Raw genomic sequence first — 27,304 nt, forward strand, 5'->3', positions numbered from 1 at the left:
ATTTTGGTATAGATTCCTTTCTTTCTGTCTTTGACTTCCCTGGGGTATGTGCCTAGTAGTGGGATCTCTGGTTCAAAGGGTATGGGCATGCCCCACTTCCACCCCCTTTAAAACTCTTATTCTAAATAGCTTTTAAGAACAGTTGAACCAATTCACAGTCACACCTATTTCCCCCAAAGCCTCTTAAACATTAAAAAAGCCTCTTAAACGTTGTCATCTTTTGCTCTTTTCTGATGAACCTCAGAGTTGTTTTGATTTTCATTTCTATTACTGTTATGGAACAATCTTTCATATGATTGTTAATAGTTTGCTAGTCTTCTTTTGAGAACTGCTTGTTCATATAAATTGACCACTTATCCATTGTGGAATGGTCTTATCCATTGTGGCTCTTACATCTTATTTTTTGTGTTAATTCCTTATATAGCTTAGATATCAGGCTCTTATCAGGAATATTTGATGCGAAGATTGTTTTTTCATTAAACACGAGACATTCTCTTTTTAATTTAGTTGCATTAATTTTGTCTCTCAATTTCACATAGTTGAAGTTGCCTATTTTATCTTTTGTGGTCTCCTCTTTCTCTTGTTTGGTTAAAGATTCTCTTCCTACATATCCCTTCTCCATTTTTAGGATAAGTAATTTATATTTAAGTTGAGTATTTGTAAGCTATAGTATATGGCATAGGATGCCAGGGTGAACCTATTTTTTGTCAATCTACATTCCAGTATTCCTAGCAATTCTTGTTAAATAGGGAGTCCTTTCCCAAATAGCTTATATTTTCAAGTTTATCAAATACTGCTTTACTGAATTCAGTTGCTTTTGATTCTTGCTTATTTAGTATGTTCCCCTGAATAGTTTTTTTGAGCTAGTATTAAAATAGCTTTCATGATTAATATTACATCATATCATATGTGATATGGTATGATACAATATGGTATAATATGGTATGATATATGATATAATATAATGCAACATAATGTAACAACATAATGATATAATAAATGGTATATAATATGATATAATACTATATAACAATATAATGTGGTACAATACAATATGATATAAAATGATAAGACATAATAAAATAAAATATAATGCAATATATGATATAACATAACATATGATATAACAAACATAGAATCCGAGATCTAAGAAATACTATTCCCCCCTAATTCTTACTTTAAAAAAATCATTTCCCTTGAAATTCCAGATCTCTTGTTCCTCCAAATGAATTTTGTTGTTGTTTTGCCTGACTCTATACATTGCTCTGTTGGTAGTCAGATCGGTATAGCTAGCCCCATATCTATGATTTAATTTATATACTGTGCTTTTGAAGATTATGATGAAGGACTACAAACTCTGGCAAGAAGTAATGCAGATTGGTAACAACACCAACAATGACCATAATAACTAGCATTTATATGGCACTTTGAGGTTTGCAAAGTACTTTACAAATGGTATCTCATTTTATCCTTGTGATAATCCTGGGAGGTAGATGCTGTTATTATCCCCATTTTACAGATAAGGAAACTGAGGCAGATAGAAGATATGTGACTTGCTCAGGGTCACACAGCTAGTTATTGTTTGTGTCAGACTTCGAATTCAGCCCTTGCTGACTCCAAGTGTGGCTCTCTCTTCTCTGTGCCACCAGAAGGTGCAGGAAGTCTGGTACAATGGAAAGAGAATTTGCTTTGGTACCAGAGGTTCTGGTTTCAAATCTTGCCTCTTATGGTTATTACCTCTATAGCAAGTCATCCTGCCTCCCCAGGCCTCAGTTTCCTTATCTGTAAAAAGAGAGGGCTGGACAAGATCATCTCTAAGAACCCTTCTAGCTCTTGGTTTCGGCTCCCGTCATCTCACTCTGATGCCTTGTGTTGAAGTTAACACCTGCCAGCAGAAGCTGCCTCCTTGCTTCTACTATGGTAACTGGATTTTGTCCCTTTTCTATTTGCAGCCTTTGCATTTGTCCTCTGTTTTACTCACAGGGCTGCTACTCCAGTTTAGGTCTTCAACACCTCTCCCCTGGACTACTAAACCAGCTGCTTACCTGGCCTCTTCCTGACTCTAGCCTTTCCTCTTTAATCCAACTTCCTTGTAGCTGCCAAAATCAAGATAAGAATCCAGCTGTGTCACTATCTTCTGGGCTAAAATGCAAACTCTTCATCCTGGTTCTAAACTCACTGGCTCCCAATTCACCTTCCAGACCTACTTCCTATCATCCCCTTTCAGATATTCTCTTTGGTTTTTACAAATATTGCTCTATCAGCTTTCCCCTCAACACTATGTTCCATTGTCATGTCTATGGAGAGTCTGTTCACCTTCCTCCTCAACCCCATGCCTGCCTCCTCCACCCCTTCTTTGAATCCTTATTTTCCCTAAAGGCTCTGAAAGTTCCATCTGCTTCAGAAAGCCTTCCCTGATTCCCCCTCAATCCTCCTATTACTTTGTATTATAGTTCTCTATTTATGCATTGTATCTCTCAAATGGACTAAAAGCTCACTGAGGGCAGCGATGGTTCCATTTTTTTTGTCTTCATATTTCTCCACTACCACCTCCTGCCCCTTACTCCAATCAGGCACAAATCCTTGTATAGGGCATATACTTAATAAATATCTTTTGGATTAAGGACCTGTACCAATGAAATTAACTAGACCTAGAAATAGTAAATTATTCCTTTCACAGGGCGTTGAGCAAATCCTCAAGAAACTGCTAGAATTTTAGACATCAACTATAGTAGAGTGGGAGGGTATTGGGGTTAGGGGAGGAAGAAGCGTTCCTTGGTCTCTTCATAACATACCCCAGAGGCAAATTCTCCATAGACCCAGCATGCTCTGGGAAAGGGGAGACAGAGAAGGAACAAAATATGGGTGACTAGCTTTTATTTCTCAGCAGATCTCTCTCCCCTGCTGAAGGATTGCAGCCACTGTTTAGGGTGAGAACATAGAGAAAGGGAGGGGAGGGGAGGTGAGAGGGGGATGGGGAAACTGAAGGAAGGAGAAGACAATGGAGAGAGCTGAGCGGGGGAAGAAAAAGGGGAGAAACAGAAACTCAGAAGGACTTGAAAAGATGGGAGGGATCAAACATGGAGCAGAGGCCCTTCAGTAGGCAGCACAGGAGAACTCTAACCACTTCTTCCAAGCCACCCCCCTATTCAAGAGTCAGAGATCACTCATCAGTCACCCAGCTGGGGGCCTGGGCCAGGCCAAGATTCCAAAATGCAGAGACATCTGCTGAATCAGGGTGGCCAAACAGTGATTCTAATCACCCAGTTGAAACTACTGAGTCACAGGACCCACTGAGAAGCTGGTGACACTGAAGGGTGGGGAGCCATGAGGGGGAGGTGGCACTGGGACTTTTAGCCACAGATGCAAGATGGTGACTCTTCTAGGGTCTTGCCAAATTAAGGCTCTGCCAGGAGGTAGTGGGACATGTGACCTATGGTCCATCATTTCTGGAGAATCCTTTCCAAAGAATCCTATTCTTGGTGACTTGAGTGAGAGAACCATTGTGATCAAGCCTGTTGACACCCTGCTTTTGGGAGGTGGGGTAGGAGATCAAAAGCTGGGTAGGGAGGCAGAATGAGATCCATCTTGCCTCATGTCTTGGTCTAAAAATTTGAAAGATTCTTTGTAATTAACATTTATAAAGCCTTAAGTTACATGTTTGTGGTATCTACGAAAAACTACACAGGATGAATTACATGGATCTCATCTCTGCTGACAATCAGTTGCTAACCTTACATGATATTTGCCTCTGGATGTGATAGGATCACAGATCTAGTGCTGGAAGGAACTCTTAGAAGCCAGATCATTTTATAGATGAGGAAAATGAGATCCAAATTTAAGTGACTTGCCCAAGGTCACATAGGTAGTAAATGGCAGCACTGGGATTTGAATTCAGTCCTCTGAGTCCAGGGGCAGCTACATGGCACAGTGGATCGACAGAGTGCTGCACCTGAATTCAGGAAGATCTGAATTCAAATCCAGCCTCATCCACTTACTAGCTGTGTGACCCTTCACAAGTTGTTTAATCCTGTTTGCCTCAGTCCCCCCATTTGTAAAATAGGCTGGAGAAGAAAATGGCAAATCACTCCAGTGTCTTTGCCAAGGGAACCCCAAAGGGGGTCACAAAGAGTCAGATATGATTTCAAATGGCTGAACAACGGCAACAACCACCTCTGAGTTCAGAGCCAGCATTCTTTCTGCCACTTTCTTTCCTTATTCTCTTACTAAGCCTTCTCTTCTCCATTCTTATTTCTCTATTCTCTCCCAGAGAGAATGTACTAGCAGATGCATACATAGAAGAAGAAGCAGCTATACCAAACTAGATGACATGGACTAATTCTTTCTTCACCATACTCTCTTCACAATATTTAAGACTTTTCTTCAATATTAGATGCTGGAGATACAAGGATAAAATAAAAACCAGTCCCTGAATTCAAGGAGTTTCTCTCTCTCCCTCTCTCTCTCTCCCTCTGTCTCTCTGTCTCTTTGTCGCTCTCTGTCTCTTTGTCTCTGTCTCTGTCTGTCTCTGTCTCTGTCTCTCTGTCTTTGTCTCTTTCTCTGTCTCTCTCTCTCTTTGTCTCTCTCTCTCTCTCTGTCTCTCTCTCTCTCTGTCTCTCTCTCTCTGTCTGTCTCTCTCTCTCTCTGTCTCTCTCTCTCTCTGTCTCTCTCTCTCTGTCTGTCTCTCTCTCTCTCTGTCCCTCTCCCTCCCTCCCTTCTTAAGTACCTGCTACATGCCAAGCTTTATGCTAGGTGAAGGCAATACAAAGATGAAATAATAAACAAGGGAAAACAATATGCCATCATGTAGCAATGTACCAAATAGATTCAAGATAATTTGAGGAGGAGGATGTGGTATCAGGAGAGGTTTTGTGTGGGAGGTGGCACTTGACATGAACCTTAGAGGAAGAAAAGGCTTCTAAGAGGTAGAAAAAAGGAATCAGTACATTCCGGGCATGGAAAATAGCTAGTACAAAGACATGGAGGTGGGAGATGAAGGACTGTGTGTAAATAACATTAAGAAGGCCAGTTGAAGCCTGGTTTAGGACAGTGGGAGTTAGAACTGGGAAGGACTTTAGTGCATCTAGTCCATGAGTTTTTATAATTTTTGTTTGTGTCAAACAGACTACCTTTGTTGGTCTGGTATTGTTCATCCTTCATTTTCAAAGAGGACTAAAGACATCATGGTGTGATGTCTCTCGAGTGAATTGGATTTAAGTGAAGCCCAACTTGCACAGTTGTCAGCCTCACTCTCTCTTCCAGAGACCAGTGGCAGAACAAAAATCAAGACAACTGGCGGTGGCCCAGGATGCAGTAGATGACCTTGGCATCTTCAATACCTGACCAAGCTCTAAGCACTCCACAGTGCCTACTTTGGCCACCTTCATGGCCACTGGAACAAATTGTTCTCATCCACCCATTTCACCAGGGGCAAGTCTTCCATGATTGGGAGTAGACACCCCCCCAACTCACTGGCCACTATGAGGCCTGTTGGTTACCCTCAACCTGGTGTAGCCTGTCTGTCAAGATGGTTTTATCAAGGTGGGGCTTCTACATGGCATGCTACAGCTTCTCGAAGCCATAGGAGAGAGTTGGGTGAAGGGGGACACCAAAGGTGATGAGCAGCCCTGAAAAGGGCTCAGCAAGCCCTCACACCACTGCTGGTCCTCTCTGAACACCTCATACACCCCACACATACAATTCATTTATGAAGGAAACCAATTATATTGAAATACAATTATCAAAATATTTGAAAAAATAAGTTTACGTATCACAGGTTAAGAGCTCTTTGTAGAACCCTTTACATAGTTCAGTTCACTTTACAGATGAGGAAACAGTCCCACAGATGTTAAGTGATTTGCCCAAGTTACGTAAAGAGCAGAACCAGAATTTAAACTGAACTCTTCGGACTTTCAATTAGAGCTCTTTCCGCTAGGCCAAGGTGCCCTCTCCTTAGCATTCAGCAACTGGGAGATAGGTGAGGATTCCCCATTTTCCCCAAATGAGAATGGGGCATTTTTCTAGGGGGAGTAAAGAGGAAGTTTGGACAATTGGCATTTTCTCAGTGGTTAGGACACCTGAGCCTCTGTGCAGCAGCTTGCTCTCCTGGGAAATGGCCTACCTAGCCTGCTCAGGGGAAGGCATCCTAAGAGGACAGAGTGAATTCACCTCACCAAAGCTGAGGCTGCCTGTAGACCAGTGACTCTGTCCTCTATCACCCCAGAGAAGGAGCTAAGGACCTGGAAAAGAACAACCAGGAGGAAAAAAGCAACAACTTCATCCCCTTAACCCCACTCCCTTGGAGGAGAATTGGTCTCTGGGCTAATTACTCTATGACAGCAAGTTAATTAGATAAGACCCAAATTATATGAGCAAGGCTTGCAAGCCCAGCAATTTGAGTGTTTCATGTTGTTTCAGAGATGGGGAGGCTCAGCAGAGAGAAAATGATTTCTTGCTTCCAGGCAAACCAAACCCATGAATTAATGCCTGGACTGCCCCTTTAGAGTGCTAGCCTGGGTGTCAAACACATATAAGGGGATAGGTGGCTGTCCCTCATACCATTGGACTGGGATTCCCAGGCTTTGCTTTCCTCCTGCTGCATCCGAGTACCATCTCCACCAGCAACATGAGCCGGCAATTCAACTGCAAACCAGGAGTCTATGCCAAGGGAGGCTTCAGCGGCTGCTCGGCTGTGCTCTCTGGGGTTACCAGCAGCAAACTGGGTAGCTCGTCCTCTTACCAGGCAAGAAGCAAAGGGCTTGGGGGAAACTTTGGCAGTCGGAGCCTCTACAGCCTACGGGGGACCCGGAATATCTCATTCAGTGTGGCTGGTGGAAATGGATTGAACGGGAGTTATGGTTTGAGCAGGGGTCGGCCAAGTGGCTTTGCTGGGAGTATGTTTGGCAGTGTGGCTCTAGGACCGGGGTGCCCATCGGTGTGCCCACCCGGGGGCATCCACCAGGTGACTGTCAATGAGAATCTCTTGGCTCCACTCAATGTGGAGCTGGACCCTGAGATCCAGAGAGTGAGAACCCAGGAACGGGAGCAGATGAAGGCGCTCAACAACAAGTTTGCCTCTTTCATCGATAAGGTAATGGAGAATAACTAGTTTTTAAAATATTTTTTTTCAGTTGTAGCAGGAAGATCTAAGGTTAGACTTTGAGAGGGACTTCCCAAATGAGTTTTTTTTCTTGTTTTTATAAAAGTATTCTTAGGGAGAATATAAAAGCTAGATCTGTTAGGTTATCTCAGCCCCTGTACAGAACCTTGTCCTGAGAACCAAAAAGGGGAGAGCAAAGGGGAAAAAGAAATGTCAATCTTAACCTTAAGGTTTATCTTAGTACCAAGATTCAGCTCCTAGGCCATTGTAGAGAAAAGTGGATGACAAACAACAATTCTCTCCCATAGCCTTCCTAGAAAAACCAAGGAAGCATTGGGACCTTCTCCCTCCTTCCAACTATGTCTCCTTTCATGGGACTTAGGATTCAAGCCATGTGTACTTCTCAAGCACCATCGTTTCTGGAATGACCCTTCCATGGAGCAGGAGTTTCAGTGAATTAGATATGACCTCATGGAAGGGTGAGGGGAAAGGGGACTATGAGGGAGAGCAAAATGTCTGCTAGAACGGACCAAAGGAGGTCCTCTGGTCTAAGTATCCCCCTGCCTCCATAGTTTTACAGATGAGATCACAAGTGCTTAATGGTTTGTCACACTACTGACAGAGATGGTGTGGAAATCCTGGGTTTTTGCCTTCCAGACAGGACTGCTTTCCCTTGACCAGGGAAGGGGGAGGGAATAAGCATGGATATAGCACCTACTAATGGGTCAGGTGCTGTGCTAAGTGCTTTTTACAAATATTATGGCATTTGCTTCTCACAACAACTCTGGGAGGGGACTGCCATTATCATCCTCATTTTACAACTGAGGCAAACTAAAGTTAAGTGACTTCCCCAAAGTCATATGGTTAGTAAGCGTCTGAGACCAGAATTGAACTCTGACCTTCCTGACTCCAATCTACAGTACCACCAGCTGCCTCCACCTCAGGACAACAGGCCTTTGCAATAATGTGCAAGCAGGATAAAGAAAGTTGGTCCAGAGGTCATCCATTGCACTGTCTCTAATCTCCATCTGAACTTTGCCAACACTAGCTTCCTGAATTGTGCAGAATCCTAGGCTCTTACCTTTGTTGATAAGCTCACCTCTTGGTTGGCCTCGGCCCTACTCCTATAGCCAATTAGCAAGGAGTGTGAAGGGGTCCTCATTCTGCACTGAGAGCTCAGGATGAGAGTGTAGCAAGCTACTTATGTGGGGGCAAACCCTGTGGAGCCAGGAAGATCTGATAACCAAGAAAGGTGAACCTGAGCACCTCTCATGTTTCCACATTAAGGGAGGGAAGCTAGGTCAGGGGATCATCCAAAGGAACAGACAATCCACAAATTATTTTTGATTGACAATGGAGTAGACACCTCTAATATAGGTTGGCATCCTCCAAAGCGGACAGCTGGCAGGGATTTCAATTTCACTTCATTGGCCAGATGTTCCCAGTGAGCCAGACACTTAACAGTGTGGAATCTAATAGTCCTTGGAACATAGCTTACCTTGGGTCAAGTTGGCTTTGTGGTTAGTTTTCAGTGGCTGGAGAAGTTCCCTCAGGAGCTCAGGAAATAGGAAACTCGGTGCATTGAATGTCACAGAAAGAGGGGAAGTGTGGTCCAATGGAAAGAGGTCTGGATTTCTGACCCAAGCTGAATTCCAGCTCTTTGACTTATGTCCTTAATTCATTTTTTTCTGGGCTTCTGTGTCTCATCCATACAATGAAGGTGTTAGGCCAGGTTACCTATGAGGTTTCTAAAACTATGATTACCAAAATAAACTCTTGATCATCTATGTGAAGATTAGACATTTTGTGGATTGTTGTTAGTCATAGACAAGGTAAGAATGTTTGAGATTATCTAAAAGAAACCATTTAGCCCAATCCCTTCATTTTACAGCTGGGTGAACCGAGTCCCAGGGAAGCAAATTAAGTAATGCCAATGTTGAATCCTACGCTGAAGCTCACCTCTAATCTACAACCCCACCATTTATGCACCTCCTAGTGTACACTTAGTGCCTCTGGGAACAGAAAACAAAAAAAATAAAACAATATAATTCAAATATTCCAAAGTCAAAGTGCTCTCCTCCTTTCTCTCATCCTTTGATCTAAAGGAAAAGAGAGGCATGGAAGTCTCAGTCTATCTGTTTTTACATGAGAGGGGGATTGAAACTAATAGCAAAATAACTTGTAGGAATCACCAATGGATTTAAATTACCCAGGCATCCCAAGGTTATGGAGACTTGAGTGTTGACCGAACTAAGGTATACTCTCTGCCCTAGAAGTTAAAGAGAGGCCCACGGCATTTTGAGGGATTAGGGCTATCACCTTGTTTGTTTCAGCCACCCTCACAGTCCAGGTGAATGGGATCTCCTCATGTAGGTTCTAACTTCCGGGGTTGGGTTCTAGGTGCGGTTCCTAGAACAACAGAACCAGGTGCTGGAGACCAAGTGGAATTTACTGCAACAGCTGGACCTGAGCAACTGTAAGAACAACCTGGAGCCCATTTATGAGGGCCACATCAGCAACCTGAGGAGGCAGTTGGAGGGCCTGTCAGGGGACAGGGTGAGACTGGACTCTGAGCTGAGGAACTTGCGGGATGTTGTAGAGGACTTCAAGAAGAGGTAAGAAGGCAGGTGATCCCTGTGGACGGGATACCTGGGCCCTGCAGATCCTGAAGGCCCTGGAGACGAATTCAGTCCTGTAGAATTGGGCCAGTTCAGCACAGATCGGGCATTTTCATCAGTTTCTGCAAGGAAAGCTTGAGCTGCTCAGGGGCTGGAGAGAAGGCTAGCAGTGCCCCTAGTATTAATCCTTTAGAAACCTCATATAGGATGCCAGCAATTCCTAGAAGGATTGCCATAGCCTGATAGAGGGAGATACACACACACAGGCATGTGTATGTGTGTGTATATGTATATGTATATGTATGTATATGTATATGTACATGTATATGATGCCTGTTGGGCATTGGTTATGATCATTTCTGCACTCTGCCTACACCTAGAGCCTGGATGCTCACAAGGCAGAGAAGTAGTATGAGATGATCATTGAATTGGGAGATCCTTTGAGTTGTCAAATTTGCCATTAGTTGTGCATTATAATATTCCATTTCGTTCATGTACCATAATTTGTGTGGCTGTTCCTTAGTCAATGGACATAATTTTGTTTCCAGTTTTTTGCAACTACAAAAAAATGTTACTCACTCTGATACTTTGGTATACAGGGGTCTTCGGTTTCTGTTGAATTCCTTAGGTGTATATGCCTATGGAATCTTGGGTTCAAAGGGTCTAGACATTTTAATATCTTCCCCCTCCATTTGGTTTTAACCAAAATCCCAAATAGCCTTATAGAATGGTTGGGCCAATTCAACAATCTGTGTGTCTGTTCCACCATGGACTGTCCAGTAATATTTCCTTCTTTTACTATCTTTTCTAGTTTTCTGAGTGTCAGGTGAACCTCAGAGCTGTTCTGATTTGTATTTCTCTTATCATTAGTGATTTGAAGTAATTTTTCCTATGCTTGTTAATAGTTTGCAATTCTTCTTTTGAGAACTATTTGTTCATATCCTTACTGAGTTCGTAACTTGTTGAGAAGTGGTTCATGGCCCTTTATATTTGTGTAAATTCCTTATATGGCTTCGACATCATACCTTTGTCAGAGACATTGGAAAAAAGACATTTTTTTCTCACACAGCAGTTTCCTTTCTTTTGGTCTTAGCTACATTGATTTTGTTCCTGCAAAACGTTTTAATATAATCAAAATTATCTATTTTATCTTTTGTGATCTCTAACCCTTATTTGATTAAGAATTCCAACCCCCACCCCCCAGCCATAGACATTAAAGGTATCTCCATCAGTTTTCCTCCAATCTTTTTTACCATGTGGCCCATGGATTTAAGTAGAGAGTCCATTTGAAACTTATTGTGACATATGGTGCAGGATGCTGGTCTAGACCTATTTATACTAATAATAATATTCCTTTTTAGTTGTTGTGAGTACAGAGCCCTGGTTTCCTTTTCCTTTTGTGTCTCCTTCCAGGAATATAGTAGGGCTCCACAATAAGGACATTCTAGAAAGTATATAGGAGCAGCTAGCTAGGTTGGATAGAGTGCTGGACCTGGAGTCAGGAAGAGTCCCTCTCCATGAGTTCAAATTTAGCCTCAGACAACTTACTAGCTGTGTGACCCTAGGCAAATCCCAACCCTGTTTGCCTCAGTTTCTCCATCTGTAAAATGATCTGGAGAAGGAAATGGCAAACCCTTTCAATATCTTTGTCAAGAAAATCCCAAATAGGGTCATGAAGAGCTGGACACAACTGAAAACAATTTGACAACAACCAAAGAAAGTATATTCACTGACAAGCTATCCTACTTCCAGGTATGAAGAGGAGATCAACAGGCGAACAGCTACCGAAAATGAATTTGTGCTGCTCAAGAAGGTGGGTTTTAGAGGCCTTTGAGGCCTTGGGTGAGTTGACATCTCCCTAATCCTTAATGTCACTCACTATGAGCTATTTCGGGACCAACGAGGACTTGAGGTGGGGAGAGATCATGATGAAAACTCCAGGAAAGAGAAAGCTTTTAGGGGAGGTGAAGGTGGTGGTGAAGAGGGAGGTAGAAGTGGAGGAAGAGATAGAGATGGAGGAGAACTTCAGAAATATTTTGAAGCATATGAGGATTGCCCTAAAGCAAAGATTAATCTGGAGTCCATGAGTAGGTTTTAGGGGATCTATGAACTTGGGTGGGAAAAATACATCTTTATTTAACCTCTAACTTAAATTTAGCATTTCATGCAAGTATTTAAAACATTATTCTGAGAAAGGGTTTATAGGCTTCAACAGACTACGAAAGGGGGTCCATGACACACATGATAGTAAGGACCTATACTCTAGGTTGTTTAAGGTTGTTTAAGCAAACCTTCCCTGAGAGGGACTTCTATTGCAGCAAGAAGGACATGGACTAGACCACAGGAGGGATTTCTAATCTATCAGTAATATTAAGAAGGCAGCTGGGGAAGAGCCTGGGAAGAGCTGCTTTGTCAAATCCAGGTTCCCTGTTTTTAGAGCCTTATGTTTTTCCCACTATGCCATGATGTGTGTGTGTGTGTGTGTGTGTGTGTGTGTGTGTGTGTGTGTGGTTGCTAGAGGACCCCTACCATTTCCTTGAGATCCTTCGGTTTCCTAGTTCTCTTTCTTGACATTGGGTGACTGGAGCTTGAGGAGAAGTCTCTGCCTATGAAGAACAGGTAGTAATTGGAGAATATTTTGGGGGGTGTCTCTCCTAGGATGTGGATGCTGCTTATGCAAATAAGGTAGAGCTACAAGCCAAGGTAGAATCCCTGGACCAAGAGAACAAGTACCTGAAATGTCTGTTTGAAGCGGTAAGTCTTCACTGCAGACGACGTCCTTGTTTCTCCCCCACTCAGCTATCAAAAATGAGGGAAGTAGGGGGTGGGAGGAAGTAGATTCTAGTTTGAAATAAGGAAAAACTCTCTAATAATCAGAGCTATCTCCAAGTGGAATGGGTGGCTGAATGACCCCTCCTCAGGGATCTTATAGAAGGCATTCTTTCAAGCATTGTCTGATGACCAATGAGATTTCACACGCACTATGTTGTGCTGGACGTTACAGTTACAAAGACAGCTAGAACATAGAACCTGCTTTCAGGAAACTTACAACCGAAGGTTGAGTGATGGGAGCACATGTACAAATCAGTCAATACTCTAGAATAGGGGTCTCTAAACATTTTTTAACAATCCCATATCTCCACCAAAAATCTTTTGAGCATGTATACCCGATATATGGGTATTTACTCATTTATAAATTGTATGATATACTATTATAATACTAATTATGTGCATTTTTATAAATCTTACAAGAAAACTAGAAATTTTAAAAAGGGTAAGATAAAGATGAAATAACACTTGATCCTTCACACAATAGGGAGCCATTGGAGTTTATCAAGCAGGGGAGTGACATGGTTAGAGTTGCACTTTGGGAAAATTTCTTTGAAGGTGGGGCAGAAGATGAGTTGGAGAGGGGAGAGACTTAAGCAAGGAGACTAATTCTGGCAGTCCAGAAGACTTTGACTATTACAGTCCTTCAGGTGAAGTGATTAAGTGTCTGAGCTATGAGAGTATGAGAGTAGAGAGGGACAGACAGATTCTAGACTTGTGGAGATAGAGATGACAAGATTTGGCAATGATTGGATTTGTAGAGTGAGTGAGGAGTCAAGGGTGGCGCCAAGGTTGTGAACTTTGGTGACTGAAGTTAGGGTGGGTTAGGGTGATGGAAAGAAGAGCTGTTCTCTTTATAGGAATAGGAAGCTTGGAAGAGGAGTGGATTTGAGTGGAAAGATCATGTCATTCAATCTGGGATCGGTTGAAACCCAGCCCTCCCTGCTGATTTTGTGCCTCTCTGCTCTCCACATGAGAGCACAGCAGGTCGGGTTTCTTGAGGGTATTGAGGTATTTTCATAGGGTCCTAATGGGGAGCCAATCCTTTATAAATTATTCCTGGGAAGGAGGGAGCATCCGGGATTTTGGTCTTTAGACACTGTCTAGTGGTCTGGTTCCCTGAGCAAAATGTACACTTGACAGCCTTGGAAAGGCATTTCTGCTCTAATGATGGGAGAAGAATAGGGGCTGAGGGGAAGGACTGTTTTTGAAGGCAATGAAGAATTGGACCAATGGCCTTTTGGGCAAAGTACACTTTTTGAACTTTTGTGGGGGAGATGGAAAATTGCTTCCTGGAATTTGTCCCACCTCTTTAGGAGAGAGGTCATTCAACCTTGGCCCATAAGGGGGTTCTCACTCTGAGGCTATCTTTGTACCCATGGTAGGAGATTGCTCAGATACAGTCTCACATCAGTGACACGTCTGTTATCCTGTCCATGGACAATAACCGAGACCTGAACTTGGATAGCATCATTGATGAAGTCAGAAGCAAGTATGAGGAGATTGCCATGAAAAGCAAGACTGATGCTGAGAACTTGTACCAGACCAAGGTGAGTCTAGGGGTGGCTCCAAGGAGCATAGAGGTGTATGATCTGTGTCCTAGAAGTATCCTAAAATTTCCTAGGGTAAGGGGAGAGGGTTTGAGCTGCCTGCCATATCCCACCCTCTGCAAGTCACCAATAATCTTAGAAACGTTTGTCTCTCTTTTGTGACATGGCATCATGTGGGTCTCTCTAGCCCGGAGAGCAAGATTTCCAATGCTTTTTGGGGGGAACAATGAATTTAGGGTTCTGGGGATCTGAGAAACTTTCCTTGGCTTCTAACAGTTATAGGGAATAAGAGTGCTGAGAATTTGATAGTAGGCGCCGATTAGAGAAGAATCAGAGAATCAGTTTCAATTCAATTAAATCAATATTTGTTAAGCATTTTTGCTATGTTCAGAGAGCCATGCTAGGCACTGTCAGAGATAAAGCATTTCCATAAGACACTCACCTTGTCCTCATGGTGATTGCAGGCTAGTAGCAAGGAGAGAAATCCACACAGAAAGCTAAAATACAAATGATTATATGATAAGGAAAAGGAACAGTAAAAGTTCTGTGTGACTTCCAAGGATCATGGCTATTCCTGACTAGGGGGATCAAGGAAGGCTTCCTGGAGGAGGTGGTGGCATTTAGGCTGGATTTTAAAGTATGTATAAAAATTCAACAAATTAAAAGGGTGGCATTGCAGGAATAGGCAACAGCCTGAGCGAAAGCCAGGAGGTGGGTTTGAAATTGTTTTCTACAGTTTGACTTAGTCTCACAAGAGGGTTTCCAAATCCTATTGGACCTTCAAATTTTGCCTAAGTTTTATGTGAATGTCCCAGGGAACCTTCCTCTCCTAGACCTAGATTCCATTTTTATTAAGCTTTCTTCCTGATTTCCTAAGCTTGTAGTCCCTGGTTTGTGGTCAAAGCTGGTGTTAATTCATATAATGCGAGCTCCCTAACTCCAAAGATGGCAGAGAGAAAGCATAGGACTCAGTTCCTCACTCAGGGAAAAAAAGAAGGAGCAAGAAGAATATGTTGTCAATGAGTTCTCCTTTGGGGTCCCAAGTTCCAGGAACTGCAGTTGGTGGCTGGCCGGCATGGGAACGACCTCAAACAAACCAAAAACGAGATTTCAGAACTGAACCGGCTCATCCAGAGGCTTCGCTCAGAGATTGAGAACGTGAAGAAGCAGGTGAGGTGGATCCAATGGTCCAATGGTCAGTTGGTGGTGGGGAAGAAGTTGGGCTCTAATAGTCAACATCCTGCATCTCTTATTCCACAAAGAATGGGTCAGTGGAGTCAGAACCCTGAACACACTTCATGTCTGGAGCTAAACATCTTTAGGGGCCACTTATTACAGGTGAATTTGAAAAGATTAAGGAGGGAGATAAATAACTCTTCAGATTACTGATGGAAGGTGCCACATATTCAGAGATTTCCCTTCCTCCTTCCCTTCCTCCCTCCCTCCCTCCCTCCCTTCCTTCCTTCCTTCCGTATTTATTGAATGTTCACTATGCATTCCAGCTTGTGCTGGGCTCTGAGATGACCTATGAGAGATGTATAAGGAGACAAGGTAGTACAACAGAAAGATGACTGATTTAGGAGGCAGAAGTACTGTGTTCAAATTCTGCTTCCTATGCTTACTACCTGTACAACATCTGACATGTCATTTAAACTCCATGGGCCTCAGTTTCCTCATCTGTAAAATGGGAAATGGATTGGAAGGCCTCTAAGATCCTTTGCAGTCCTACAACCCATGACTTTATGATTTATAATGTGAGGGGGTTGGACTAGATTACCTCTAAGGTCCCTTCCAACTCTAGACCTATCTATCTATCCATCCATCCATCTATCTATCTGTCTATCTATCTTTCTACCTGTCACCAAGACAATGCCTGTCATCTAAGATCTTACCACTTAGAACCCCACCCAGTGAATCTAGAATTCCAGCACAGGAATTTAGAATTCAAGTGCCTGAATCTAGAATCCCAGTACATGGATCTGGAATCATAGTGCATTAATCTAGGATCCTGTTTGCTAATCTAGGATACCAGCACATGGATCTAGATTCCTATTAGATCGATCTAAGTTCATCTTATGCAATCCCCTAATTTTACAGAGGAGAAAACCAAGGCCCAACTTTAATGGTAGGAACTCCAGGCAGGAATTTAAGGTTGGGGTTAGGGTTAGTTTGAGAGAATGCTCAGCAGTAGGATGGGATAAGCCATAAAGGGGAGCCTTGAACATGCCATTACTCTAAGTTGATCATCACAAATGAAAGAACAGGAGGAAATAGGCTTACATTTTAGCAGGAGCAATTAATGTTTTTTTTTCATAGGATCTAAAGCTGGAAGGGTCCTTAGATAGCATCTGGCACAGTCTCTCATTTCACAGGAAACTGAGACCCAGAGAGCTTTACCCAAGGTCACACAAGTAATATATTTTAGTAAGCAGTAGTATTAAGAGCTGGGATTTAAACCTGGGAACTCTGACTCCAAGTCTTGGATTCTTTCCATCAAATACCCCCTCTATCTGGCTTCAAATCCAGTGCTGTTTTAAAGAATCCCCAAGGTCTATTGGGAAACCAAATGAGAAAATGTCATCCTAAGGGGTTGTTGGCATCTCTATCCCTGAAATCTTTAGGAGTGAGAAGTGTGATTAAGGAAGAGAGAGTTGCCCAAAGGCAAGAGGATGAGTTGGATACCTCTTTCCTCCTTCCTCTTGCCTCCCCAAATCTTCTGACACTTTCAGTTCTGTCCCTGCAGCGCTCCAACCTGGAGATGGCCATTGCTGATGCTGAGCAACAAGGAGACAGTGCCCTGAAAGATGCCCGGGCCAAACTGGAGGAGCTGGAGGGTGCCGTGCACACTTCCAAGGAGGAGCTGGCCCGCCTGTTGCGGGAATACCAAGAGCTGATGAGTATCAAGCTGGCGCTTGATGTTGAGATCGCCACCTACAGGAAGCTATTGGAAAGTGAAGAGTGCAGGTAAGGGCTAATTTTCATGTGTGGACTAATTAGTCCTACAAAGCACACCTTACATTCAGGAAGAAAGGAATGAGAAAAGTAACTCCACCCTAATATGGGTGGTGATGATATTCAGATTTTCAGGGGAATGGCATTAGAACCCTTCCCTTCAAAGGGAGGTTGGTAATCTTGATTTATTGGTTTGAAATTCTGGGGTCATGTCTACACTTTCTTAAAAACGTGAGTTTTCAATTCAGTTCACCAAAGATGTATAAGGCACCCACCATGTGCAAGTCTGTATCCTAGATCCTGGTCATATCAGGACAAGAATAAAGAGTTCCTGACTTCAAGCAACCTATAATCTATTAAGGGGATAGAGAGATAGGGACAGGGAACTCTTAGATGAGGAAGCTCTTTGTAACAATGCACCCTCTCTACCACTTAGAACAGTCTTGGAGAGTAGCCAAGAGTACTGACAAGTTATGGGACTTACCCAGGCTTAGATAGCCAGTGTGTATCAGAGTCAGGAATTGAACTCAGGTCTTCTTGGCTCCAAGGCCAGCTCTTCAGCCATGACACCATACTGTGATAGGACATGTACACAAATAATGATAGTGAAAGTAAAATTGAGGAGGCAGAGAATACTAAAAATTTAGGTTTCTGTGGAGGGAGTGGGAAATCAAGAAAGACTTCCTGGAAGAGGTGGCACCTGAGATGAGCCTTGAAAGAAGACAAAGTTTCTGAGAGAAGAGGAGTGAGTGTATGCCAGGCCTGGGGAGAATGACACCAGTAACCTGCATTACTGAATGGATGTTGATGACCCTCTGTTTCAGGGGTGGTACCCAGTGATCCATTTCGTCATGATAGTGTTGAAAGCAATGTGTGGTTAAGTTAGCTATTTTGAGTGACTCAGATACTGCTCAGATCAGTAGACTGGGGGTTGTAAATATTCCATCTTGGACTTTTATTCATCCCCCAAGTAGGGTTTGGAGGAGAGACTGTTGATTGGAAGACTGACCTAACCTGTTGTTTTCTTCTTTATAGAATGTCTGGAGAATTCCCATCCTCTGTCAGCATCTGTAAGTGCCTTGAATCATAGAAACTGAGGGACCATAATTATAAACACAGAACCCTGTGAAGTGGGGAGTAAAAAGTGTATTATTCCCATTTTGCTCATGTAGAAACTGAGAGAAAAAGAGAGATGAGTCACTGTTCAAGGTCGAACAGCTAGTTCATGAAAGAGTCAGGACAAAAACTCAAATTACCTACATCCAGTGCTATGTCTACCAGACCATTTCACCTTTGCTTCATGAGAATTTACAGTCAGGTACATAAACACTTTGCAAAGCTTAAAGCGCTAAACAGGCATTAAGTTTTAGTTATGGCTAGCACAGTTACTAGAGTATTACTATGTTGCTATAGGAGGGAAAAGAGAGAATGGAAACAGAGCCTAGGAAGCCATCTAAGAGACTAAGAGAATAGGTTTTTCTGTCATCCCAGAGGAATGGTCAGAAAAGTGTTGAGGCCAAGTTATTATAAAGGAATAATCAGAAGACCATGGTTACAGACTGGATGTGTGAAGACTTTTGTAGGGGCCAAGAAAGCCTATCCTTCAGGTGCTTTCCTGGCGAAAGGGAGAATCTTTAACTCGAACTACTTCCGCTGCCAAATATTGCATTGGGAGCTGACCTCTAAGGGGGTAGACCCAGGTCTGAGAGGGCTGCAGGGGAAACTTGGAAGGGCTCTGGTCCTAGCTCAGAGAATTATTAGCATAATCTTGAACAGGTGACATGGTCTCTAAGCTCATTTCCACATCTATCAGATGAATGTAATACACTTACATGCTTTAGCTCCCAGAGCTGTGGTGAGGGAAGTCCTTTATATACTTAAAGCACTCTACAAATGGGATGTAGACTTGTCTTCATTCTGGCCCCAGGTTGGGTGGGGGTGTGGGGGTGGGTGAGGGACATGTCCTATATGACAGGCTCTCAGGGATAATCTGACATCCTGGATCTCTCCTTGCAGCTGTCATCAGCAGTACCAGTGGAGGCAGTGGTTATGGCTACCGGCCAAGCTCTGTCAGTGGTGGCTACTTGGCTTCCAGTGGGTCTTGTATGTCTGGAGTCTGCAGCACAAGAGCCAGGGATGGCAAGAACCAAGGTTCCAGTGTTGGTGACTACAAGGACCCCCTGAGCAAATCCTCCACCCTGGGCTCTCCCATCGGGAAAACCAGCCGATAGATGGTCTACAATGTGTTCTCTTGCTGACTGTCCTCACTGGTCACCACAACTCCAGTCCTCCATGTTAAACATCTCTGCCCTGAACTGCTCATCCTGGGACACCATCAGCCAAAATTCTTTTATCTTCCTAAGCCCTCAGCTTTCTCTGAATCTGCCTAGTCCTGAGGCAACACTGGATTCCTAAACTACTTCTTTTACTTCTTGCCCCTCTCTCTTCTTTTCTTTTACCGCCCCCCCCCCCATATGGCCATGCCTGCACTGGCCACACCCTAAACACACTTCATGTCTCCCAGGCCTCTCTTTCCTTTTCTCTGGCTCTAGACTGCAGCTGGAACTCCAGCCATCATGAAACTCCTTTCTGGATCTTAGCTCCTGCTTCACCTCTTGGACCTTGGAACCTACTGGTTTTAATGTGTCTGGGGCTCAGGAGTCAGACAGTGGATACCATTCTTTTCTAACTCCTGTCTTGGCCACCCACTAATTAAGGGCCGGGAGTGACTTGGTCATCTGTTGGTTAAACCTACCTGGTTCACTTCCAGCTATATTAAGTGTAATTTAGATCCATGGAAGGACCTTCTGTCTTTATTTTCTCATAACCAGAAGCAGAGGCAAAGAAATACCATTGGCTTTCCCCATCTTTCTTTCACTCCTTTGGCTTTACCAATCTTTCTTTCACTGCTTTGACTTTCTACCATATTTCAATAAACAGCAAAATCAATATGACTTGGTCTCTGAGTATTTAAAATACACAATTCTATGGTCACTCATATACAAAAACATGTGCACACAGATACACATAATGTACTCACACATATGTACACAGGCATGCACATAAAGCACACACATAGAATGCATATGCAGTCATATGAACACATGTATATGTGCATGCACATTACCACACACATAAGAATAAGTACATGCATGTACTCACACATTTTATATAGATAGACATATTTGCATCCATATTCACATACAATCACATGCAAATGTACAAACACATACACTTATACATTTACTAACATGTATATACTAACATGCAGAAATATATAATTAATCACGTGCACACAAATTTACATAACATACAGATAAATTTACAATGATATGCATGTGTTTGCTCACATATATAAATATGCACATGATACATGTGCATCCACACCCAAAATTACATGCATGAATTTGCCAATACACACACAGATACAAGAAACAATGTACATATGCATACTTGTATATGGATTATACAATATATGATGTTGTATACATACACAAAAACACACAAATAAATCTATCTACCCTTTTATGCACTTGTACACATGTCCACAAACATATGTGAAAATATACATTCGTGAGTTCATATGTACTCATACACATATGCTGATAACATGTGTACTTGGCTACTCCCAGAAAGACTGCTACATATAATACACACACACACACACACACATATGCTGCCACACTGTCTCTGGAGTAGTAAAAATGAAAACTCCTCCAGGTTATGAGGGTTCTGGGAGATTATGAAGTCCAGGGAGAGTGGAGCCATATGGGATTCAGTCTGAGAAGGGTCCTTGAGGGGAGGAAGGGATGAAGAGGATCTGTAAGGAAGAAAAGGTAGTGAGACATAGTGGGATTATAAATGCACTGGTTTGGGAATCAGAAGACCTGGGTTCCAGTTTGCCCCTTACCATCTGTATGATCTTGGAGAAGTTCCTTCCCCTCTCTGGGTCTTCTAAGTTTCCTTCATTTTATAAATGTGTAATCCTATTATCTGGAAGGAATTTCTTAGGCAAAGGACTAGACAAATACCAATAGATGGGGCAAACAGCATCAGTCTCCGCCATCTCTGCCATTTGGATCTGGAGGGGAGGATCCATCTCAGAGGGCAGTGAGAGCCATGTGAGGTTGGAAGTAAGCTGCCATTTTGGCCTTTTTCCATAGGACACTAGAGCCTCTTGAGGTAGGCTCCCCAAGCTTGTTTAGGGGGAGCTGGATTCCAGGTGGGCTTCAGTTCAGTGTACTCTCCTCTGTTCTGGAAAGAATGTCATATAATTAGGGATAGACCTAGGAAGGCAATCAAAAAAAAGTCCTCAAGCTAAGTCCTGCTTCCTGGGGGCTGGCAGTTGTTGGAGGGGGTGACAGGATAGTCCTGGGGAAGAAGATGAGGCACATAAAGTTTGGTGAAGAGGACAGTGATATCTTACTCTGGATGATGTGCCAATGTCAAAGGCTGGAGTCCATTGGGGTGTGATGGTCTGGCCTAGCCTGGTCTAACCTGGCCTGCCTGCCTGCTGCTGCAGATGGATATACAGAGGGCAGAAGACAAGTTTGAGGTCTGGGTTCAGCTTGCTCACTACCTCCTTCCTTTCCTTTCAGGGTTCCCAACACACAGATAAGCCTATGAAGACCCTTGCCCGGAAACTGAGGGGCCTGGAGTCACCTTCCTGCATTGTCTTTCCACCTGGCTTAAGAAGGGACAGTTGAGTAGTTCTGGGGGTGGGAGGGGGCACAAAAAAGCAACCTGCACAGTGAATATGAGGTGGAGGTTTTATATATATATATATATATAAAATGAATAAACAAACAAAAATAATGATAAATAAACCCAATAAATACCATATTATATATAAAATAATAATATTATTTAATAATAATGAAATTGAAGGGGGGGGGGTGGAGGCAGCTAAAGTCTCTCTGGGGCTTTTCAAGAAAAAGATGTGGCTAACTAAGGCCTGGGTAAAGAGGAAGGACTAAATGACCACAACCTTCCCTTTAGGTCCTTGGCATCAAATCCCGCTGGGGATCTGTTTTCACTGTCACTTTTCAGGTGGGATTGGGCATGGGGAGGAGGAGGAAGAAGGAAGAGTTGGGGGGGGGGGGTTGTTTCTACATTGCAGGGCTAGGGGATCTGCAGCCATAAGGCCACATATGGACTTCTAGATTCTTAAGTGCAGTCTTTTGACCGAATCCAAATTTTATTGCCCTGTATCTAGGGCAATAGAACAAAATTCTGAAGATCGAGTAAAACCTTAGTTCTCCACTCTCCCCCACCTCCCACCTTTTCTAGATAAAAAAATTAAGGCCAGAAAAGTTCAATGTTCTGCTTAAGGTCACACAGAGTAAGAGTCAGAACACCATAATTTTAACCCAGGTTCTTGGCCTACAAATCCAGCTCCTTCCCACTGTACCACATTGGATGAAGTCAAATATGGCCAAGAGTTGCTTAGAGCAGGCACTCTTGACCTTTGGGGGGTGGGGAGTGTCATGGATCTCTTTGGCAGTTTAGCAGAGCCAAGGACTCCTCAAAATCATGTTTTAAAATGGATAAAATAAACATATATAGGATCAAAACATGCTATCTGCATCCAGAGAAAGAAGTGATAAATAGAAGTATGCATAGAATAATTTTATATACATATATACATTGATTTGTGTCTAATTACCGATAACCATCTCTAGGGTAGGGAGAGGGTGAGGGGAGAAAGAAAAAAAGGGAAAAAAGGAAAAGAAATTTGCAAAGATAACTTCATTATATATGTAAAAGGAATAGCAAGTTGTACATAATAGATTTGCAGTTTCATGTGCAATCATCTTTTTAAAAAATGGTACTATGTTATGGAATTGCTTATTTTATTCCAGAAATTAAAAATTAAATAAAAAATTTAAAAAAGAAAACCAATTATATTGAAATATAAAATTTAAAAAGAACAAGTTTACAGATGCCAGATAGAAAACGTCTGGTTAGTACCACTGTTTGAGGTCTTCCCAATAGCAGCCAAAGGCAACAGAGTGAGCAGGGGCAGTTGGAAATAATGCTGAAGGACCCACAAGACTCGATGGGGGTACTTAAAGAACAAGGCTAGGCAGAAGAATCACTGAATTGCACAATCCCAGAATGCATAACAAATTATCATCCAGTCCCAGTGTGTGGGTGGCAGGCTCATTAGGTGGAGGTAAGAAGACCCAGAAGCTTTGGTGGGGAAGTCTGCCTGCGAGATTTCCTTTTTTCTTGCCATTTTGGCTGCATGCCTCTCTACCACTCCTGCCCTGCTAAGAAGGTATGAGGCTAAGATCAACAGGAGGATAAATGCTGAGAATGCCTTCCTATCCTACACTTTCCCTTTATCTCCCAGCTATCCCTCTTCCTTCCCACTCCCTACTCCAAAATCCAGATAAGGGTCATTAGCTAGGGCAGGAGTTAACCTGACAACTGACTTTGATTGCTCCTCCTGGGTCTACCACTAATTAATTAGCTATGTGGTATTTGAACCTCAATTTTCTGTAAAATAAACCTTAAGAATATTTTTTTCTTTTTTTAATTTGGGGTGGAAGGAAGAAGAGAGTTAGACATGATTAAAGAAAAGCGAATTGGAGGGCTTGGCTGGCCCAGTCCTTAGAGCATGTGCCAATATCTGCTAAATTACAAGATAAAGTAAAGGAAAGAGGGTTGTTGAATTATTTTTTTAATGAACAGAAGAGAAGAGAAGGTAGGTCAGATAGGATCACTGACAAACAAGACAACTTTGAAAGTTAAATGTTGAATTTATCACATATTTATAAAGAAAATTGAACTATACACAAAAGAGATGGGATGAATTTCATTATTGCTTTCTAGAGTTTTTCATTATTACTTTCTAGAGCTAGAAAGTAATGATGAAATTCTTCTGGAGGAATAAAAGGTCAATCTCTAGGAAATAATTTTAAAAATGAAATTACTACAAGGCAATAATCATTAAAATTATTTAGTACTGAATTATTTAGTACTGACTAAGAGATATGTTGATGAAGAAAAACCTGGAAAGACTTATATGAACTGATACTAAGTGAGGTGAGCAGAACCAGGAGAACATTGTACAAGTAACAGCAGCATTGTTCAATGATCAGCTATGATTGAATTAGCACTTCTCAACAATGCAACGATCCAAGACAATTCCAAAAGACTTGTGATAGAAAATGCTATCCACATCCAGAGAGAGAACTATGGAGTTTGAATGCAGATTGAAGCATGCTAACATGACTAATGTGGAGCTATGTTTACATGATTGCACATGTATAACATATCGGATTGCCTGCCATCTTGGGGAGAGGGGGTGGGAGGGAGAAAAAATTTGAAACTCAAAATCTTATAAAAATGAAGGTTGAAAACTATCTTTACATGTAATTGGAAAAATAAAATACTATTTACAAAAAAAAAGAAATAGGTTGATGAGTAGAACAGATTAGGCATGCCATGTACAGAAACGACGAGCTCAATAACCTATTGTTTGATAAACCATCAATGAAATAAAAGCTCACTATATGACAAAAGCTGCTGGGAAAACTGGAAACCATCCAGTAGAGACTTGTATAGACCAAAATCTCACACTGTATAAGTGTGATAAACTCAAAATGGGTTCATGTTGCTGCTCTGTCATTTTTTCAGTCATGCGCACCTCTTCATGACTCCATTTGGGGTTTTCTTGGCAAATATACTGGAGCAGTTTGCCATTTCCCTCTCCAGCTCATTTTATAGCTCAGGAAACTGAGGCAAACAGGTTGAGTGACTTGCCAAGGTCGCACAGTTAGTAAGTATCTGATCCTGGATTTGAACTTAGGAAGATGAGTTTTCCTGACTCCAGGCCTGGTGCTCTATCCACTGCACCACCCATCTGCCGCAAATGAGTCCATGACTTTGACCTAAAAGGTAACATCATAAACAGAGAACCAAGGAAAAAATATCCCTTCAGACCTATGGATCAGGGAAGAGTTCATGACTAAACAAAGGACTGTAAGGATTGCAGGTGATAAAGTAGACAATTTGATTTTTATAATTAAATAGATTTTACACAAACCAAACCAAATGCAGCTAAAATTGGAAGAGAAGCATAACTCGGGCAAAAAAAAATCCTTCCAGCTAGTTTCTCTTATTTACAAGATACAAAGAGAACTGATTCAAATTTATAAGAATAAGATTGTCAAAAGATATAAGCAAGCTGTTTTCAAAGAAATCCGAGGTATCAATAGTCATATGAGGTAAGTGGCAAATGGCTGTCTGAGACAAGTGGAACAGCCTAGGAGGGGATTAATAGCTGCTATATATACATTGACCTATGGTTTCTAAAGTACCTTCCTCCTGAATAGTCAGAATATAAAGGAAACTAAGCCTTTTTTTTTTCCTTTGGAGGGGTGAAGGCAGGGCAATTGGGATTAAGTGACTTGCCCAAGGTCACACAGCTAGTAAGTGTGTCAAGTGTCTGAGGCCCCATTTGAACTCAGGTCCTGCTGACTCCAGGGCCGGTGCTCTACTCACTACTCCACCTAGCTGCCCCAGGAAACTGAGTCTTAAAGAATCCTGGCAATTGTTCATAGTTATGCAGCTAACAGGTATTTTATCAACAAGCGTTTTAAACACAATGTGCTAAGCTCCGGAGACACAAAGAGAGGCCAAAGCTCTGTCCTCGGGAGAATTACGTTCTAACAGGGGAGGCAACATGCAAGCAACAATGTATCGACAAGTTAAATACTCCCGACTAGAAAGCTAGTGCTTTCCTCTTAGGGGCAGGCAGGAGAGGAGGGGTAACATGCGAAGCCCAGGAAGAAGAGTTTGGAAGCTGATATCACAGGCAGTGATTTGTGGTTTTCAATGAGAACTTAGGACATTTCTATCACGCTTTCTGGTAACCAAGCCCTCTGTCTAAGTAGAATCATAGACTTTCCAAGTTGGAAGGAATCTTATAGGCCTACAAGACTGACCTGTACTTGAATATAAATCTCCATGATGTGAGCCAGTAGCCTAGGTCATCTAGCCTCTGCTTAAATATATCCAGTGAGGAGGAGCTTACTACCTCCCGATGAAGCCCTCAGTTCTAATTATTAGGTGTTTTTTTCTTATATTATCACTTAATGATTATAATAATAACCAACATTTATATAGAGAGGAAACATGGTTAAAGGAGCACATAATAGAGGGAAGGGAACACACATTTATTAAGTGCCTACTGTGTGCTAAGTACTGTGCTTAGCGCTTTATAAATATTATCTCATGTGATCTTCAAAATAGCCCTGGGAGGTGGGTGCAATATACCTACTTTATAGTTGAGAAAACTGAGTCGGAGAGAGGTCAAGTGATTTGTCCAGGGTCACACAACTAGTAAGTGTCTGAAGCTGGATCTGAGCTCAGGTCTTCCTGACTCTAGGCCCAGTACTCTATCTTCCATGTCATTGTAATGAGATGACCAGGGTTTGAATTCTTGCTCTGAAACTTAATACCACTGTGACTTTGGGAAAGTTACTTCTCTTTGAGTTTGTTTGAGTTTGTTTGTAAAATGGTCTTAGAGGCCTCTAAGGTTCCCCCGCTAACCCTTTTTAAAGTTCTAGAGCAAAGGACCCACATGTGCAAAAACAGTTGCAACAGCTCTTTTTGTGGTGGCAAAGAATTGGAAATTGAGGGAATGCCCATCAATTGGGGAATGGCTGAACAAGTTGTGGTATATGAATGTAATGGAATACTATTGTGCTATAAGAAATGAAGAGCACATTTTTTCAGAAAAAAACCTGGACTTATATGAACTGATGCTGAGTGAGGGGAGCAGAACCAGGAGAACATTGTACACAGTTACAGCCACATTGTGCAATGACTAACTTTGACAGACCCAGCTCTCCTCAGCAATGCTAAAACAATTCCAAAAGACTCATGATGAAACATGCTATCCATATCCAGAGAAAGAATGATGGAGTCTGAATGTGGATTGAAGCAAACTATGTGCTCTCTCTCTGTTTTTTGTTTTGTTTCTTCTTTCTCATGGTTCATTCTATTGGTTATAATTCTTCTCTGCAACATAACTAATGTGAAAATATGTTTAATGTGACTATATATGTGGAACCTATATAGGATTTCATACCATCTTGGGAAGGGGTGAAGGCGGGAGAAGAGAGAGGGGGAGAAAATTTGGAATTCAAAAGTTTGTGGAACTGAATGTTGTAAACTAAAAATAATTAAATGAATTTAAAATAAAAAAAAGTTCTAGAGCTTATATTGTATTTAAAGGTTTATAA

General features: G+C 42.2%; 1 protein-coding gene across 1 annotated transcript; it reads left to right on the forward strand.

Annotated features, from left to right (window-relative positions):
- The first annotated feature begins 6,625 nt into the window (after positions 1–6,625).
- LOC118850368 (keratin, type II cytoskeletal 71-like) lies at positions 6,626–19,279 on the forward strand. Its single transcript, XM_036759716.1, has 9 exons — positions 6,626–7,090; positions 9,500–9,714; positions 11,470–11,530; positions 12,376–12,471; positions 13,932–14,096; positions 15,141–15,266; positions 16,840–17,060; positions 18,084–18,118; positions 19,065–19,279. The coding sequence occupies exons 1-9, from the start codon at positions 6,626–6,628 to the stop codon at positions 19,277–19,279; spliced, it is 1,599 nt and encodes a 532-aa protein (XP_036615611.1).
- Positions 19,280–27,304: the final 8,025 nt, after the last annotated feature.

The sequence above is a fragment of the Trichosurus vulpecula genome, chromosome 5 (genome assembly GCF_011100635.1).
Source record: "Trichosurus vulpecula isolate mTriVul1 chromosome 5, mTriVul1.pri, whole genome shotgun sequence".
NCBI lineage: Eukaryota > Metazoa > Chordata > Mammalia > Diprotodontia > Phalangeridae > Trichosurus > Trichosurus vulpecula.